The sequence below is a fragment of the Periplaneta americana genome, chromosome 10, assembly GCF_040183065.1.
Source record: "Periplaneta americana isolate PAMFEO1 chromosome 10, P.americana_PAMFEO1_priV1, whole genome shotgun sequence".
Classification (NCBI taxonomy): Eukaryota; Metazoa; Arthropoda; class Insecta; order Blattodea; family Blattidae; genus Periplaneta; species Periplaneta americana.
The window spans coordinates 48627349-48647821 of record NC_091126.1 but is presented as its reverse complement, the minus strand read 5'-3'; the positions used below and the strand labels follow the sequence as shown (position 1 = coordinate 48647821).

Here is a 20473-nt window from a genome sequence, read left to right as displayed (position 1 = left end):
TTTTAAATTGCCACTTACAGTAACTTTCTTTCTGTTATAGTAAATATTGTCGGATCTTTATAGGATTTTTCAGATACATAGACACTATGCCCTAGATGAGTTCGAACTATTTATTTTGTGTAAGTTTGTTTGTATCCCGAATAATAATATTTGTATTGTCAAATTTAAAAAAAGTATTGAATTATAAATTTTAAAGGCAATAGTGACAAACCTAAAGACATACATGAAAAATTATAGGTACTAGGTGTTATTTCTCTAAATATTCTGCACCACATATTAAAATTTGATGAACTTAGAATTTAATTTGACCAAAAATACAACGTGGCAAAAATACTAAAAATAACAAATAAAAATGTATTATCAAAAACTAGGAAATCAATTACTTTTCAATATTCCATATTTCAATTAGAATGAAAGTAGTACTTTTAAATTGCCATTTACCGTAACTTTCTTTCTGTCCCTCTATGTTATAGTAAATACTGCCGGATCTTTATAGGATTTTGAATGTACATAAACACCATGCCCTAGATGTGTTCCAACTATCGATTTTGTGTAAGTTTGTTTGTACCCCGAATAATAATTTTTATCGTCAAATTAAAAAAATTATTGAATTATAAATTTTAAAGGCAATAGTTATGAACCCAAAGAGATATATGAAAAATTATAGGTACTGGGAGATATTTCTCTAAATATTCTGCACCACATATTAAAATTTGTTGAACTTGGAACTTAATTTGACCAAGAATACAAACCTGGCAAAAATACTAAAAATAACAAATAAAAATGTATTACCAAAAACTAGGAAATCAATTACTTTTGTGCGAGATCGTGCGTATTTGCTTGTTTTCCGCACAGAACCAATACGCGGTAAGTGTGAAATACCACATTCAGTATTCCCAACGTAACACACATAACAATTTCCCTCTTCTCACCGCTTAAGCGCGACATTCATTTTACTGCTGTAGGCTTTTAACATATTATTTTTAGAGACGTTTAACATAGTAATAATTATAAATTGGAAACTTACCACTGCAATTTCACCTAAATTGCAATGTTAATTATTGTTTTTAAATATTTGCAAGTAAAATTAAGTAAAGTCTACTACTCCACGAAACTTATTGCATTCCTGATACAAGTAACATTAAGGAAGCCGTGAAAAAATCAACAAGATTCCAGATGCCGATGTTATTACTGCAATATGTTATATAAATAATATTGTTAAAATATTAAAATGAAAAATAAATCGTTACATAACCTTACCGTTTGTTTTAAGTTTGCATTTATAGACTGGGAGGAAAAAAAGACTGACGTATATCACGGCCTGCTGGAGTATAGTAAACACAGAAAACATTTTACAGCATCAATGTTGAAGAAAGATATTTTGGGATTCCGAAGTTCCCGTCATTAAACAGAAACCAACATGGAGATTTCATTGCAACTAATTAGAAATTCGTCTTTCAGGTATGTAATAAACGATCTTCGCACAAAATAATGTACGATACACGAGCGGTATGTTTGTTTTCATGTTCTCGGAAATTAAAAAAGCTCAACTACGTTTCGCTTTTTCAATCTTTTCCTCGACCATGAAAACGTCAACATACCGCTCTTGTAACGTATATTACTATTCAATATTCCGTATTTCAATACAATGTCAATAGGAATATACGGTGAAAATTTAGTTGAAATTGTGAAATAGAAAAAAATATTTGAAAGTTGCCAGAGTGTCCCCTTAATTCAGTAATGAAGAAAAATCTCGGTTTACTAAAAGACGAACAGATAGAGAGATAGTGTTCCCTCAATGTCTTGTTCGGCATCAGAATGCTGAAAACGCGTATTTCGGCTAATTTCACGACAGCGATTTTTTCAGCATTGAAATACTTTCTGATAATACTGAGTAAAAACGGGCTGACGTAATACTCCGAGAGAGAATGAAAACCCATGACGGAAATAATTATTTAGCATATATATTGCTCAAATTTACAATGAGAAATTACGTGGTATTTGCATGGCGCCGTTTGTTTGTTTCACTTCAGGGAGGTCGGTTGTAATTGTAACTCGTTCTTTGATCATCCGTAGACTGAGCTGCGCGTGCATTGAAGTGTCACGGAGTCACGGCTTCTCCACGCGCATTTTCTTTGATGTGCTACAGATAATGAAAATTAACTGCCGCTGAAATTTAATGCAGGCAGAAGCTAAATATATGCAACCCACACACCAACTTCATTTTCCTTTTCCATTACTTAGATTCAAATGAAATATTTTATTACGAGGTCGTTAGAGCTTGCCTATTTCAAGACATAGCTTCTTAAGTGACCGAACTGAATGGGCTACTCTTCTTACACAAAGACAGGACACACTTCCTGGATCGCTGTTTTTATTATGCTGTTTCGGACGAAAGTTAATGGTGTAAAACGAAATAAAGTTAAGCACAGTTGAATGTGCAATTTCTAAAAGGGCACATTTGTGAAAAGTAAAAATGTTCAGGAATTTAAAAAAAACTCGTTTATTTTTAAACCGTTGTACCCAGAGCAACAAAACTTTGCAGTTATCATTTCAGAGTCAAAACACAATATCATATGAAAGAAAAAATATATTTTTGATATTATCACATGATTTTTTTGGCTTTTTCATTTCGGAAATGTGCAGTTCTTTTCGAAATTCATGGAAAATGTTTTTTTATAAGTAAGCAAGAATATGAAAACAAAAATGGTAAAACAATTACAAAAGCTATAATATACAAAAAATAAATATCACTGACAAATATTAGATGACAATGAGTATTTCAAGAAAAGTAAAAAAAAAAGGTAAAGTTATCCCTGTAATATACCATGAAGGCATTTGGGGGGCATGGAGGTAGAGCCCCATGCTTTCCATGACCTCGGCACTAGAATGAGGTGGTGTGGTCGGCACCACGCTCTGACCGCCTTTTACCCCCGGGAAAGACCCGGTACTCAATTTTATAGGAGGCTGAGTGAACCTCGTTCTGAAAGTTTGGCAACGAGAAAAAATCCTGTCACCACCTGGGATCGAGCCCCGGACCTTCCAGTCCGCAGCCAGCTGATTTCAAGAAAAGTATTATATAAAAATCAATCAAAACTCTTCTGACATGTCATCGGCCGTCGTAGATGTCCACTGCAATATTTCATGGTAAAACTCTTTGAATTCTGAAAGTACCGGTATGTACTTTTCCACTTCTGCAATGTCTGCTATTTTTAGTTGGTTCATCAATATTTTTTTGCCATTGTATGATGGATGGTCTATTGTCAGGTAGTGGAGCGCAGCATTTTTTAAGACTGAACATTTCTGGAGTAATATCATTATCTATGTCATATTTTGTGATCACTTCACCTGGTTTTTCTGGGATAAATACAAATTCATAGACCGATGATAATTGAAATGTTACTTTCTGTTCCTTTGGTACTTGTTTTCCATAGCTTCACACAGAAAGAGGTTTTACTTGAAAACTGAGGTGAGACCAGTTTTTGAGTCGATTATGTCTTCTGTATTTACCTGTATTATGTGAAATTTACTCGTGGTACTTGAGCTTTTGACGAGATTGATATATTGTGGTTTTTCCGCAATTATTACTGGACAGCATTTCTGACAGCGACGTATACTGATGCAAGTTGGGTGTCCTTTTCGCACTAAACGATGTGTAGACATAATTTATACCAATTTCATTTATACTACAAATTAAAATGCATAATTCTGATTGTTCCGATATAAATTGCAATTGTTCAGTTATTAATGACATTAATGAGGTTAAATATTTAGGTTATAATATTATTGATAATCATTTAAAATGGAATAATCATATTCATTATATTTGTAATAAATTATTTTGTCAATTAACTGTTTACGTGTAATTTATTTAGCATTATTTCAATCTATACTTATGTATGGTATTATAGGTTGCGGTGGAACTTTTAAATCCAACCTTTATCCGTTAATTTTACTACAGAAAAAAGTATTAAAAATTTGTCTAAAAAAAGCAGAAAGATTACCCAACTGAATTGTTGTTTAAACATTTCAAAGTTTTCAATATTAAACAAATGTATTTTATTTTATTAAAATATTTTCATAGAAATTTTAATAACTTTGAAAGGTATATACATAAATATATAGAACTAAAAATATGAATTCTCTACGTTTGTCTGAACCAAAATGTAAAACCAATGCAGCATTTATATCATAGCATGAGTCAAGGTCCCAGATTATTAAACAAGTTTTATTCCAATAATATTTCAACGACGAATCCTCTCCAAACAAATAAAAAAAAAATAAAAAAAAGTATTGGATTTATAGTTTAGGTTTAAACATATTAAACACTATTTACACTGTATTCACTTTCAATTTTAATTTTATTTTTGTCTGTATTGGAATCCCATCCTGAGCACGAATCTTACTCATTCAGGAGTAGGCTAGTTTATCTTTCATTGTATTTATTAACTTGTATTCATTTCAAACTTACTAGCAATAAAAATAAATAAATAAATTAGAGTACATATCAATGAAAAAACACATATAGCAAAAAATTCTACATGTGACCTTTTCGAAATCGCATATTGAGTTATAGAGTAAACAGGGGTAATTTGAATAACGGCGAAATATGGATCGGAAACGAGAACGATAAAGTTGAAACTTGGGCAACCTCAGGTTCCCGTTCCCGGGCTCCGGTAAGCTTCTCGTTAATTGTGAATGTTCACATTTAAATATATATATTTTTAACCATTTTTCCATTCTCGTTCTGGTTCTCGTTTCCTAGCCTCTAGCTATTGAATTATATAGATTTATGTCTGTTAATATGTTGGATTAGGGTATATCATATAAGGTTTTGTATTTAGCACTTGAATATTAATCTGTATGTCTTATGGAGAGTACTGGATTAATAATCGTAGGTGAGGGGGGCGCAACATACTAAGTAGAATCTGTTCTGCAAAGCAAAAGACCCGTGCACTGGATTTAATGTAAAATTCTGTTAGTATAATAGGCTACATCATTTATGTATAATTGTTTAATAAATCCACATCTATCTAGTAGGAGTAGTATTTCATTTAACCACGCTTTCAATTGCAGTAGTTATTCACACTTGAAATGCAACGTGGGAGCCAAAATGGCAAACACATTTTTCCTGGATCTCTCTATGAGGAATGGGATCCCTTTAAGTGCCATAAATCTACGACATAGAACCACAGCTTTTCTTTCGTCTTGGAAGATGCCATGCTCAGGAATTTGTCGCACTTCAAAATGCATCATCCACGGCATAGTTTTAATCTGCGGGCCTCGGATAACAGAAGATAACGACACTTCTGGTGGACGAAGTCGAAGAGTGATGTATTGTACAGGGTGGGCACAAAGTTCCGTTACTCCCTATATATACCTCAAATATACACATTATTTATGTAATTTCGGTCATAATGCAGACATGATCCACTTTACACTAAGTGTGTGTCCTAAGTATCCAAAGGGTCAGCATGTCCCTCATCATTCCCCTCACACAAAATAATGCGTCGCCAGGTTCTGTGTGACATTCGCCTCAGCATTGCTGGTGTAATCTGTTGGAAAGCGCGTCGCACGGCGTCCTTCAATTCATCAATTGTGTCGTACCATTCCTGCGCAGCAAAGCTCTTGATGAAACCCCACAGCGCATTGTCACAGGTTTCCATAATGCTGGATTGGCTGTGGATAACCCATCTTAGCAGCTTCTCTCGACTGGCCACCTCGAAGTCCTGATCTCACAACCTGAGATAATGAGCTGTGGGGTTCAATCAAGAGCATTGTTGCCCAGGAACTGAACGACACCATTGATGAATATTGAAGAACGCAGTGCGACCTGCTTTCCAACAGATTGCACCAGCAACGCTGAGGCGAATGTCCCACCGGAACTGGCGACGCTTTATTTTGTGTGAGGAGAATGATTAGGAACATACTCACCTTTTGAGCACTTCGAGCACACACTTAGTGTAAAGTGAATGCATATCTGCATTATGACCGGAATTATATAAATAATGTGTATATTTGAGGTAATTATGGGGGATAACGGGACTTCGAGCCCATCCTGTACTTTGTTCTGCTTTTCCACCCTCCACATTAAATGTTTCATTTCACCAATACTTTACATTTAATTTTTTTTAAATTAGCCGTTTCAGGACAGCGTGTACAAGTCTCAGTGATGCCGAATGGAGGCAGCAGCCAGTTATTGCTTTCTGAGAAGTGTTCACAACTGTGCCTCATGCCCAATGGAGACGCTCGATGGGCAGTACTTGTTGGTGGATGAGCTGTACTTCTAGTATTGAACAAGGGACGCTTTGCAGCGTTCCTCGAGGTAGTGTCCCTCTCTAGTATCCATGGGATGATATTGTCGCCTGGGTGGCGCCCTGCTGGTGTTTGGGGAGCGATCTGCGTCATCTGGTGTCTATTAGAATCTTGCCTGTGTAGCCGAGGTTCTCTCAATCGTTTTATCTGTACCCATATTTATACACACATCCCTTATACCGCTTTATGTAATGCAACTTTCTGTGCATTTTATATCGAGATAGCAGGTGATCGTGAACAATCCGAAAATACTCATCAAATATTTTACCTGTTAATAAACTTCACAGGATGTATTTGTGATCATGGTCTCAACGGTGTAAAGCGGATACTCTCACCCTTGTTTTGAAGTAGAAAATGAAGCAATATAAAGTTACAAGAGATTTGTAAATAAATCACTGGTTTAATTGAAGTACAAGAACGGCATATGAATCTATTAGTTTGAAAGGGCATCGGTCACTAATTCGCATCATTACAAAATTAAGAAAATATATAAAAATAAATCATTAATACATTAAAAGTTGTTCTCGAAATATCACATACATTGTTAAGAAACAGAAAGGAAATGCAGCAATTAGGCCTATTTTTTAAATCACTTAATATAGTTTTCTTGTTGTTTTCATAAATTTTAAGCCAACTGACTGATGCCGAAGGGCACCACCGAGACGGAACGTCTGGGGTTGGCTTCCCGGAACGAAGCTACTTTCACATCACACATCGAAAGCACACGGGTCTGGGATTTTCCAGTCTTCGCACGAAGGTAGAAGTGCATACTCAATAGATAGTATGAACAGGTATGTCAAATTAGCTGGAAGTAAACTGCTATGAATTTCCAAGTAACCAAACACCTTCTCGTCTGCACAACTTCCAAGAAGCTCGGAAAGCAATTCCAGGAACTTTGAAAAGCATAATTCTCTAGTAACCCAAATTTTATCTAAATCTTTTGGTTTATTCAACATTAAAAGCTAAGAATTGTTCCTGGTAATGAAAATGAAAATGAAAATGAAAATGAAAATGAATACTGTATTATTATTAATTATTTGAAGTTCCCAATTTTCCTTATTGTAAGGATACATTATAGTGCTAATTAACAAGGTCGAGCACTAACATAATAATAGACGAAACGCTTTTTCTTAAAAAAAAAACCGACACCCATACTGCATTTTTCAATAAAATTATACTTGTATTTATCGAGACTTGTATCGGGTTCTCGCTTTTGTAAAGCCGACTGTCTAATCTAACGGTGAGACACGATGGTGACGACTGATGATGACAGTATGATACTAAGGAAGAGCTGTTTATAAACCTTATGTTTCAGAATTCGAACGAAATTAAGAAATAATCACTCCAAGAATACAACACTTCATAACTACTTTAGTAATGTTTCAGCATATCCGCATAATTATAAATATACCGACTGCCTTTCCATGCGGTGTTCCGCCACTATCAAATATCGCCTAGCGGGCAACGATGCAACACTGTTCGGCAGGAGACAGAAGAGATTCACAGAGAATTTAGTGGATCGTTCCATACATTTTTTTCCAAATAACGATGCATGCATTACTCCAAATTTCACAGGAATCAGTTTGCACATTCCCAAACATATTTCAATGGTTGTAAAATAATATTTTGAAATAGGGGTTATTCTGTGTAAACGTATGAAACAATAAACAGAAAATTAATATACAGGGAAATAATACTTACAGTTCCATGATGAGGTACACCTTATGTTTGTCTTCAAAGGTTTCCAAAAGCTGGACAATATTCGGATGTTTCAACCTGTAACAATTAGAAACTATATTGAGAATATGCAATGAAACTGACCTTAATTTTATTGCACAAAGAGGGAAGCCATTCACCTTTTCAAATTTATGGTTGGAAGATTTTAGAAATTTTTACAATTATTTGGTATACCGCAGGCAAGTCTGGTGGCGTGGAAGAGAAGACCTGATGGCCTTAACACCATCAGAATAAATAAATTTATTATTATTATTATTATTATTATTACTATTATTATTATTATTATTATTGATATTATTATTATATGTATTATTTCCGAATTCTCTTCAAAGATTACATGCTTGAGTTCATGTAGGGCAAAACTCTAGAGAGTTGTAGTATTGCAATGTCATTAATATTAAATATTTTCACTCACATTTTTTTGTTATAAGATTAAATAATAAGACAGTTACGTTTTACTTTTTACTGCTCTTAATACAGTAACAAAAGAAAATGAAGTTACAGGAGTATTTTTACTCAACTTCTTCACTTCCTATATTATATCATTTTGTTATTGTAATGTTGAAGCATTGTCACTACATATATAAAATAACCCTGCAGGTTTTTAGAGCAAATAACTCATGTTGTATGTAACAAAAAACTGTAATACCATATTAGTGGGAAGTCCATAATTTTCTCAGAAAAAAAAATGTTTTTTTTTCTCAAATGTTTTACACCCTATTATTCGGTAAATATTGCGAATTGGAGCGTTATTTTTGTCCATATCGATAGAAAACCTAATAAAAATCATTTATCCCTCTGTCTTATTTCAGTAACCTGGGTGACTGTCGTGTAAATTTAATTTATAAACCATCAATTTCAAATCACTGAACGATGCAATCCACATTGCAACGTTGTAGCTAAAGGAGGGAGCACGAGGTAATACACGTACGCCGAGTTCGTTCAACTTTTACATCTGTATTACGATACGAAAGAAGACTTTTAACGGCGACGTTGCCAGACTGCTGGAACTTCCAACTTAATTTTCTAATTAACCGTTCATTTAATCACAAAACGTAACATAGGTTTTCTATTTTTTTTAGCTTACCCTATCGTCCCTTTCAATCTGCAAGGTTATTTCACTTGCACCCTGTATATTTTTAACATTCTCTGTATAACACGAAAGGAACAGCTGTTGGAGCTCGTTAAAGCGAGCATTCCGACACACGCAGCCACGTTAGCCATTACACCGCATGACACCCAAGCGGCTACGGACAGCCACAAGCCATTCAATGCTCTGCAGCACCGGCCATCCTGTGGGCTAGACTACTACGTTGCTTACAGTCACCGACAGTAGCGACACTGTCGGCAGAGCAGGCCTACACAAAACCAAAAGTGCATTTTTCTCCATTTGAGTTTACGGGCCTGCTTAGGTCTCAAATTCGAAGACCGATTATTGCGATAGACAGCAATGCCGATATACGAGCAAGTCGTAATCTGGTCCTATGGCTTAAGATGCTGTTTTTCGTGGAGCAGTAAGTTGCATGCCCCTACGGTGGCTGGCTGGTTAGACCTTCGGCCTGTTGCGCAAACTAGTCAGAGTCCGAGTCACTGTCACGTCTGGAATTTCTCATTGGAAATCGATAGTGACATTTGTGGTGAATAAAGGCGCAGTTGAAGTTCCTCTGGAGTTTCCCCCGTTTTCCAACGTCAGGCTTAAACATAATTTCGTCCTTCCTTCTTTAGGCTACGGTCACACCAAAGTACAGCTCATGCATTATGTCCATACACTCCCCCACTCTTCTTACAGAGCTGCGCACGAGATCGGATGAGTCTACTTACGAATTATAGGGGAATTTGCCTTGAACTCGGTAGACACACGTCCGACCTTCCCGTCTACTCCTACCCCCTCCACTGAAACGTTGTTCCTGTACTGCACATTGCGAGTGTCTTGACAAAATGCTTGAGCTGTAGGCTTGCTTAGCGTCTAGTGTTTGGATAGTCGCCAGGATGAGTAATCCAAGTAAACGAACAGTCAGACACAATTGGGACAAGCCACACAACGAGGTCTGCAACCTGGCGTGTCGCCTAGCAACTATCCAAGCGAAGGAGTCAATCTGTTTTCTCTAGATAGCTACCAGACAGCTAACAGTGTTTTTTTCACGTACTAGCTTAAATTTAATACCGTTGTGTGTTTGTAATAATAATGGGAAATAATATGGATGAAGTAATGATGATAGCAATTAATATCAAAAGAGAGACACTTTGAAATATGTCCCATGATATGCAGAAAAGCGATGTGGTACTGAGAAGATAGTGGGAAAATATAGCACAGGAATTAAACAAAACGTTGAGGCGTAACTCTCAAAAGATTAACATCATTCACCCACTATAACGATCGATATAGCATAGCACGTTTCAAATAAATATTTTCCGAAAGTAGTAGTTTTCTAGTGAATTTTGAAAAGCTATATTGGCACTGTTGAACAAACAAGAAAGGCATTAAGGCATGATAGACCACTAGGCGTCTAGTATGGCTGTGTGAGAGCGATGTAGATTACCACTAGGCGATTACCCAGGCGATAAGCAAACCTACTTCGGTGTAACCGTAGTCTTAGGTTATTTATCACTCCACATAATTCTCCGATCCCGGCTGGCGACGCACAGAATTGTACATGAAAAGCGCCATTATACCCATTCTCTAACATTTCTAAAAGCTCCCGGTGTATACATATTATAAGCTCCAATAGACATTCTACCTTCCCCTGACGTAATGAACAAAGTAATGCAGCATATGCGACCTCTCGCCGCGTTTCATCTTTATTCTTTGGTCCTAAAGGTGACCTGCTAATATCTCTCGCAAAGAGATAACCTCAGCTGAAACCACGAATGGAGCCGAATCTTTCCACAGACACCTTAAATCAAATTATTATTCGTCCCGTCCATCAGTCACAGAATTATTTCCATTTTAAAAAGCACCTTGTCAGAAACCCGTTTGAAATTAAACGAAAACTTTCAGAGGACCAAAATCTCATAAATTTGGAATGAAGAGAGATACGTTCTGCTCCTGTAATGAACAGTTTGTACAAGACAGAGATTTGCTAAGATTTAAAAAAGAGTTGCACTACTGTACAACATTCACCTTCAAATCTGCGCTGTTTTATCTAAAAGGCATTTTCCTATTGTATCAAAATAAATGCGCAATATTTTTAATCAAAGCCGTAACTCATATACAGAGTGAAACGCAAGTAATGTCATTAATTTCAAGAGGTTATTCTTTGAGATATTTCAAACAAAACAGTTTAACACAATTTTGCTCGGTTTTGTTTCCTTTTCGAGAAAAAAAAGTTTTAATACTGTGCTCCAACCACGAGAAAGTCTCTGCCGGATGAGACGAAGCGGGTTAATGCTGTGAATGAATGTTGATGTCATAAGATGTCATAAGGTCACACACGTGGGTACTCATATCTCTATTGGCTCGCTCTCACAACACAAACAATAACATTGATACACATGTTTATACTACCCTAGTTACAAAATTAGATCACTGTTAATCTCCTGGGGCCGTATTCATAGACATTTTTAGCGCGGGCTTTCGGTGGATTATCAGCGTTTTTCGTATTCATAAACCAGTGTTAGCGATAGGATATGATTTGAATTCTGTACTAGTAACCAGTGGATAGCCGGGGCTAGCTTAGTACGCTCGTAGCGCGTGCTGCGAAATGTCTATGAATACGGCCCCTGGTCTTTTAATCTCTCCATACAGGAAATAAATGCAGGAGAGCGCATGGTTTTTAAACAGACGTTATAACGATAATATTATCTATCTACTTCGCTCCAATAGATGACGCAATAGTAAGCGCATTCCTTTCACGGTTGATCTCCTGTTTGGAGAACAGTATGAAACATTTAATAGCGTGTTTTGGGAAAACTATTGTTTTAATTCCCTATATACTCATTAAATTTAAGAGCGCAATGTATTATGATAATAAATGATTGAAATAATTTCAGTTTTGTATATATATGTATGTGCGTATGTGTGTGTGCAAAGTGAAGCTTTCAATATATTAAATCTGGCGTTCCTGGTACATCAAAAGTATATACAGTAACTGCCTCTTTCGAAGAACATTGACGTACGGAGGGAGGTGGTCTAGGAACCAGTGCAGTTGCCTGCTCGAAACCTGGATACTCAGCGAACCTTCGCGTAGTCAGCCGGTGTGGGTTGGAAATACGCTCAGCTGGAGTGTAAGGGCAAAAACTCTACAAGGTCGCAGTGTTGTCCCCAACAGTAAAGTACAGACCGATTATTTAGTCCTGACAGCTCAGCGATTCGAAAGAGGGGAAGTAATAGGAGTAGTGGGGATAGGTCCGAAGTAGAGATAAGAGCGAGCGGTCAGTAAAGAAATTCAGTACAGCTGAACTGTACTGGAAACACATCGCTCTACCGCACGTTTTACATCCGATCGCTCTGAATGCAAGCGATTGACTTATCCGAACACCCCTTGACATAACGTAATGGACTAGCCTGACCCAGGCGCACGTTGTCGGCAACTGTCAGGACTAAATATCGTACTGTAAGTATGTTACGTTCCCTTTTCAGCATATTTCCTTACACGGTTCTCTAACTATTTCACTTGGAAGCGGAATAGACGAGTGAGGCATGTGACTAACACGTTTGGAAATCACGTAGATATTCCGATCAGCCACGGGATCCTTCTCCTGGACGTGACATTCTTCTTCCCAATTTCTTCTGTCATTGTCAAAGTTACATGTAATGAAGTGTGCAAAGTCATAACGCTAGTTTAACATCTCATTCATTCCCGCGGTAGGTCTGTGCTTGATATAGGACTTCTCATCGTGAACAAGGTCGAAGGATGAGTTTTCCCCTATTAATAATTTCATTCCACCAACACTTCCCGTTTCATCACATTTCCTTCGCTTACCCCTCGAGTTTGAGGTTGAGATGGTCTTGGGTTAAACCCCAGCAGGGTCTGAAAAGCCTTGAGAAAGAGAGGGAACTACTAATCAACTGCAATCAAGTATATGATTGTGTGCTTCTTAGAAGTCGGCGAGGATTGAGTGCAAAAAATTCTACCACAGAGAACAGTCATTCGTTGTTGCTTCATACATCAAGAACGTGTCGGTACAAATAGCTTGTTAAGGGACTGGGTAGTCTGGGCGTATGGCTGTTGTGTATGAGTGAAGAAATTTTTCTATTACTCTTCAACTTTTGAATCTATCAATTTACAATTTTTACAGCATACATACCACATCTGAAGGTGTATTCTGTTTTTTAGACTATCTCTCTGCCTCATATACTTGATTTTATATACATTTGTATACCTGAAAAATATTAATTAAATTTAAGTTAAGAAGATAGGTATTTTAGGAACATTCTTCTCAGAAACTCTTTGCACTGCAGGTTCCTAAAAGTTCAAGCATATTTCCAATGCAGTTAACTATGTGTGCAGCTATTTTCATCACATTATGGATATTCGTTCAATAGAAAACAATATTTTTCAGGATGAAAAATATTATTTAAAAGTTTTTCATATTTTTCTGTGTGTAAAATCCATAATAATTTTGATAACTGTGTGAAAGAGGCCATGCTTCGTCACTACCATATGAAATAGGACTGTACAAAATTTCAGCCTTCTACCCCCAGTAGTTTATGATAAAAATGTTCCTAAAATACCAACTTAACTTAAATTTAATTAATATTTTTCGGGTTTAACTTTTTTTTATAAAACCAAGTTTATGATGTAGAAATATAATCTAAAAACCAAAATATACCTGTAAATAATGTGTGTATGCTGTAGAAATTGTAAATTAATAAATTCACTTATTTCACTTATACACAACATCCATACGCTCTGACTACCCAGTCCCTTTAAGCAGAATAATATATTTAGACCACTTCTGATCTAGTTGAAATGCTATTTAGAAGAGGCAAGTCATTACTGCACTTTATCACTTTGCTGTATTTTATATGCTTTTGCACTTGGCAGCGCCAGCGGCTATTGGATCTCCTTTTTCCAGAAACCGTCATCTCAAAGTTCCTCCTTCATACGCTCTAACCGGATTATCTGGTCATTCTGCTCCGTCATGTTATTTGTGAACTTTTACTTGTCTGCCACTTTTCTCAGAATAATGTATAGTGTTCACATTGCCTTTAATTAGTAATTATACCCCTGTATTTTCTCATCAGTAAAGCCAGTGCACGGGTACTCCCTTACACTATGTTATGTGAAGCTAAGCAATTCTTCTCTGTTGTAAGAGGGGTAGTACCTCTAATTTTCCTCCAAATGTGCTGATTTTTAAGTAAAATCGAGTGAAAAATTCAACTTTTTAATATACAAAATATTAATTCTAGGAGTGTGTACATAAAATACAATTTTACAGGAAACATTAGTTTCACATTGTACATTTACACAAGGTGTGACGTTCTACAACATGTTTGCATAGGGACCTAGTTAGAAATTTTATAAAAAAAAAATACACAGTGAAGTATGTCACTTTATACATACATTCATAATTCCTTCTCAATCGGTCCGTCAATAAGAGCACATGAACAACTTGTTTTCGTTAATGCACGGCTACTTTTATTATTTAAGTCGGGTTGACGTAGTACTGGAAAAGTATGATATCCGAATCGAGTATTTTAAACTTCCTGCAACTTTGATATACTTCTTGTATAAATCTGGCAACGTACGTTCACATGAATGTCGTGCTCTTTTCAAGGATTTTAAATGACTTGACACGCATGCGCGGGATAAAACTGTCTGTAGCTGGCCGCTTATGACTCGTCAAGAGCACAAAGCGGTAAGTGCACATTGAATCTATCCTGCAGATGTCGGGTGCGTTGATACATTCTCGAGGTAGAAAACGATCTGTATTTTAGTCTATTGGTGTCAGCATTTCTCACTGTTGGAGCTTTTATTTTGTATGGATGTGTGTACAGTGCTGCTACGGGAGTGCAGTTTGTGAATTGAGGAGTAATATGAACAAGGGGCGTATACTAGAAAACCATGTTTCGAGGAAATGACCTTTGAAATTTTCATTTTGGATTAGTGATTATACCAAGTACTAAAAAATACTTTCATAATGAATGCAGTAATGAACATACTCATGTATTAGTGAAGAAAATTCTTTGAAATAGATATTCCATTATTTGAAATAGTAATTTGCATTTTAATATATACCAGCATATGCCCTTAGTACATATAATATTGAATAATTAATAAACCTCAGTAGCCTGATCTCTTGTAGAACTGGGCAGTCACATTCATCTTTCGTAATGACAAGTTTTGTGAATAATCAAATTCTAAAACTAGAGTCTAATTTGGCAGCTTTTTATGACACTGTATGATCTTTTTCTTCCTTTTAGTGTAGGTTACAAATGTTCTTTTATGAATCTCAACTGGCACTTTACATTCATCTCGTTCATTACTTTCAAGATTCACAGTACAAGCTGTAGGCCTACAGCAATCATATACATCAAAGACTATTTAAATCCATAGTTGCATTCATTTTTTAAAATTTGAAATATGTTTGGTAGTTCAATTTCAGATTACACAACGCAGAGCTTCACGCATTGTATTCTTCACCTGACATTATTAGGAACATTTTATACAGACTTTTGAGATGGGCAGGGCATGTAGCATGTATGGGCGAATCCAGAAATGCATATAGAGTGTTAGTTGGGAGGCCGGAGTGAAAAAGACCTTTGGGGAGGCCGAGACGTAGATGGGAGGATAATATTAAAATGGATTTCAGGGATGTGGGATACGATGGTAGAGGCTGGATTAATCTTGCCTAGGATATGGACTAATGGCGGGCTTATGTGAGGGCGGCAATGAACCTCCAGGTTCCTTAAAAGCCACTAAGTAAGTAAGTAAGTAAGTTCAATTTCAGTGGTTTACTTGTCTGTTATCTATAATTTGTTTTCAAGTGTCGGAACAAAGATGCAACATTCAGAGATGAATTCTGAAAATAGTTCCTATTTGACTTCTCTCTGGAGTAATGAAACTCCAAATGTGGAATGCTTTCTAGATGTTTCTTTGCTAACTCCCACATATTTTCGCTGATATTTGTGGGTCTTTTATCATAATGATCCCTTACTTCTGTGAAATTTTTGCCTTCTCTAACTTGCTTTTGAATAATTCTCATCCGTTTTTCCACTTATTTGGAATAATGAAAGAAAACATTTTCTACACACAGATGTAGTAGACTCATTAAATTTTATGCAGTATTCCCATATATTTTCATGGTTAAGATGAATGTCACTTGTTTTGTGTGTAGCTGCATGATTTAAAGAAATATTCTTAATGACTGCCATGTTCTTTGCAAAGTTTATCTCGTTGTGCATCATGACACGCAGATAAACGATCGCCATGATCGCTGTATTAGAGATATTGAAAGAAAATTTTGCAAGATGGGCAACATGATTATGGTGAACAAGAAAATGCATTATACGTCTAAAGGGCTTATAGAGGTATACGCCTCAATTGCTATACTTTAAAGTAGTTTAGTTAGCTATATGTGTCATGTTATAACACAGTATAATGGCATAGCGTGCAAGAAAAACGTGGTGAGCACACTAAAATAAAATAATTGGGGATTATTATCCTTATTATTGTTATTGCTGTCAATATATATTTTGAACTTATACATGGTCTTTTTCGATAGGGAGACTTTAGAATCATGACATTTCATATTAAATCTACTAATTTTGACTAATGATTTGAAGTTCTTTTCGGTTTTGAAAAACAAAATTGTGAACACATGGAATACTTGATCACGAGCCGCCATTGTTCACAATTCTTTGAACTGAATTGGAATGTAAATTTTAAATACATTGCAAGAAAAACTTTTTCCATTATTACTTCCATTTTTTTCCTTCCGTGATTTTAGTATTTTTCATAAAGTATTGAGTTGATGAAGTTGAAGAGCATATTAGAGGAGACTTGGGTAGTAGCGGACATCGGGTAATATCCGACAGTGAGTTTCTTTCATCTACAACCAGATGATAGTACCTGAATGACATGGTTACGTTTCTGTGATGTCTCATACAGAAACGTAACTATGTCATTCAGTTACCACCATCTGGTGGTAGATGAAAGGAACGCACTGACCGACATTACCCGATGTCCGATACTACCCAACTCTCCCCTAAAGGTTGATGAGTAGATCGCTAACGTGGTCTGCATGGTTTATTTATACAGAAACGTAACTATGTCATTCAGGTACTACCATCTGGTGGTAGATGAAAGGAACGCACTGTCCGATATTACCCGATGTCCGATACTACCCAACTCTCCCCTAAAGGTTGATGAGTAGATTGCTAACGTGGTCTGCATGGTTCATTTAATAACATACTAGATTTACTAAAACAACGTTCACAAGGAGTGCTTGTTGTTAGAGAACACAAGATATGTTTTGCAACTTGCGATAGTACTGGCGGATCTTCCACCACGCTAGGACGTTATTAAAAAAAATATAAAGATCTATTTCCATCTGCTATAGAGAATGCATTACTCTTCCAGTATATGAAACGGGTCTATTTTCTTGGGTGGCGACAGTTGAAATTTTAATATTAAAAACCAAAATCCAGATGGTACAAAAAGTGCGTTTTTAGAATTAATATGAGGTAATGCAACCGACTCGCACCAACACTGGATTCGTAAATGACATTTCAACATGAACATGACAACCCCGGAGAGAGCTGCGTGTAGCCTAGCCAGCTAGGCTGGACTCTGTTTACCTCTTTTGTGCTCTCATGCTCGGCCCTGCAGGACTCTAATTCATATTACAACATCGTGTAGTGCCTACATTACGAAAGCATAGAATGTCTACCTGCTACCTCGTGCGCCTCTGGGTGACGTGTTCGCAGACACTCACGGTGCTATGCATAGACATTTCGCTAGCCCGCGCTACGAGCGTGCTAAACTAGCCCCGGCTATCGAGTGATTACTTGTACATGATTCATATCATATCATATCATATCATATCATATCATATCATATCATATATCTTATCTTATCATATCATATCATATCATATCATATCATATCATATCATATCATATCATATCATATCATATCATATCATATCATATCATATCGCTAACACTGGTTTATGAATACGAAAAACGTTAGTTCGCTGATCATCCACCGGAAGCCTGCGCTAAGAATGTCTATGAATATGGCCCTCAGAGCCGTATTCAAGAACGTCGTTTAAATAAACTTCAGTTCGTCTTGATTTTCTCATGTCAGAAGTTAAATCATATAAAGTGCCGGATCCATATTCCGAGACAATACTTATTTTTTCTTGACAAAGTAAATGTAACTAAAAAGCAAGTTAACTTGGTGTTCGACGTCATCATACAATGACGCAGAGATTTCAGCCCACAGTTGCTCCATACGGAAAGTGCGGAAATCATTCATTAAATGCTGGATGCATTTCGTTTCAAACCTGTTATTTCAAAAACATTCACTGAAATCGAAGGAACCGTGGATTAAAGTGTGGGCCTACATCAAAGAATTTGCTTACAAGTGTAAAGACATGGTACGAAATAAGTAATGAGACATCATTTAGATTTCGGGAACGGAGAAATGGCACGAAATTTAGAGCACCAATAATATAAGTAATATTATGAAGGATAGATAAAACAGAGAAAAATTCTCTCCGAGACTTAAACCCGGGTTTTCAATTCTACGTGCTAACGCTTTATCCACTAAGCCACACCGGATTCCAGTTCCGATGCCGGATCGAATCCTCTCAGTTTAAGTTTTACATCTCAATTTTTCCCTTTGATGGCCTACCCTCAAATTCTGTATCACAGAATATGTAACAGTGGCACAATGTCCAACGCACTATGTACAGAGGTGCACTCATTACGAGTGACTAAGTGGCCGGGATCCGACGGGATGAGCGCCATTTTGAATCACTAAGGGTGCTATTCATAGACATTTCGTAGCACGCGTTACGAGCGTACTAAGCTAGCTGGTTACTAGTACAGAATTCAAATCATATCCTATCGCTAGCACTGGTTTATGGATACGAAAAACGCTGATCATCCACCGGAAGCCCGCGCTAAAAATGTCTATGAATATGGCCCTTAGTGATTACTTATGCATATCATATTTTATGACGTACGGAAGTACATATATTTCCGTGCAGGAATTCTGCGTTATCATATTATGAAGGATGGATAGATCAGAGAAAAATTCTATCTAGGCCACCAAAGGGAAAACTGAGAGGTAGAACTTAAACTGAGAGGATTCGATCCGGCATCGGAACTGGAATCCGGTGTGGCTTAGTGGATAAAGCGTTAGCACGTAGAGCTGAAAACCCGGGTTCGAGTCTCGGTGACGGAGAGAATTTTTCTCTGTTCTATCCAGCCTTCATCATATGATAACGCAAAATTCCTGCACGGAAATATCATAATATGTACATCGGTACAGCATAATAATAAGTAATATTGATAATATTAAGTACATAAAATTAAATTATAATGAAAATGGTTTGTCATCTTCGTGACTTTTTTTATTCTCATACACACAGCGAAAGACTTTCTATCTGGAAGTCTGTGTGCTGCTGCGGAATCTTTAATCTGAAAAAAAAATATCCAGAAATTACATTCCTTGATGAATGATCTCTCAATATTGTAAAGACCAAAGTTCCTAATACCAGCTAGGTATTCTGACGAACAATTCACAATTTACCTCATTCCCTTCAGTCAAATTCTGTGTTTTTGCACCGTGTTATAATGCAGAAATATCTAATGTTTGAGAGCAAGTATCGGCTTCACCAAGGATCATTCACCAAGAGCTTTTCTTCAGGGCTGGTTTCGCAACATTTTCAATACCGCGGAAGTTGTAAAATCATACTTATTTGTGGCAGATAGGTAGGCCTATTTTAAAAACTTTTAAATTACAGAGGCTACTGAGTTTTTAAAAAGACAAATTACAGAAGACAGGATTCCAACTAAAGACGCACGCCATACAAAGCTTTGTCCACTAAGAACATCGTTGGATCCTTCAATGAAAATTTCGAGTTTTTAACAGGTATTATGACTTCTACAGACTCAACAAAATGTGAAAACTATAGGGCAATATGCCTGGTAAACACGATAATGAAGATATATACAAGAATCCTGGAAAGTAGACTGAGGAAATATATGGAAAAGGATCTAGAAGACTAACAAGCCGGATTCAGACCGGGAAGATAAACGCAAGACCAAATTTTTGCCTTAAGAAACATTACGGATAAATGGATAAGTAAAGGAAAATCAGCGTTCTTAGCATTCCTGGATCTACAGGCACCTTTTGATTCGGTACCAAGGGAAGAGATATGGAAAGTTTTATACAAAAAGAAAGTGCCAGATAAACTAATAAAAGTAATAAAGGCCACTTTTAAGAAAACTGAAGGCATTGTGAGA

The 20473-nt window shown here is 36.5% G+C and overlaps 1 protein-coding gene across 4 annotated transcripts in view; it reads right to left on the bottom strand.

The window, feature by feature from the left end:
• The window catches only part of CaMKI (Calcium/calmodulin-dependent protein kinase I), a 940598-nt gene that overhangs the window by 171164 nt on the left and 748961 nt on the right, over positions 1-20473 (bottom strand). For all 4 annotated transcript variants that reach the window (XR_011334309.1, XM_069837369.1, XM_069837370.1 and 1 more), the window contains one exon: positions 8017-8091. Coding sequence is in view for 3 of the 4 variants with exons in the window: in XM_069837369.1 (XP_069693470.1) it covers positions 8017-8091 (75 nt within the window). In the remaining variant the exon portion in view is untranslated. The remainder of the gene's footprint in view (positions 1-8016; positions 8092-20473) is intronic.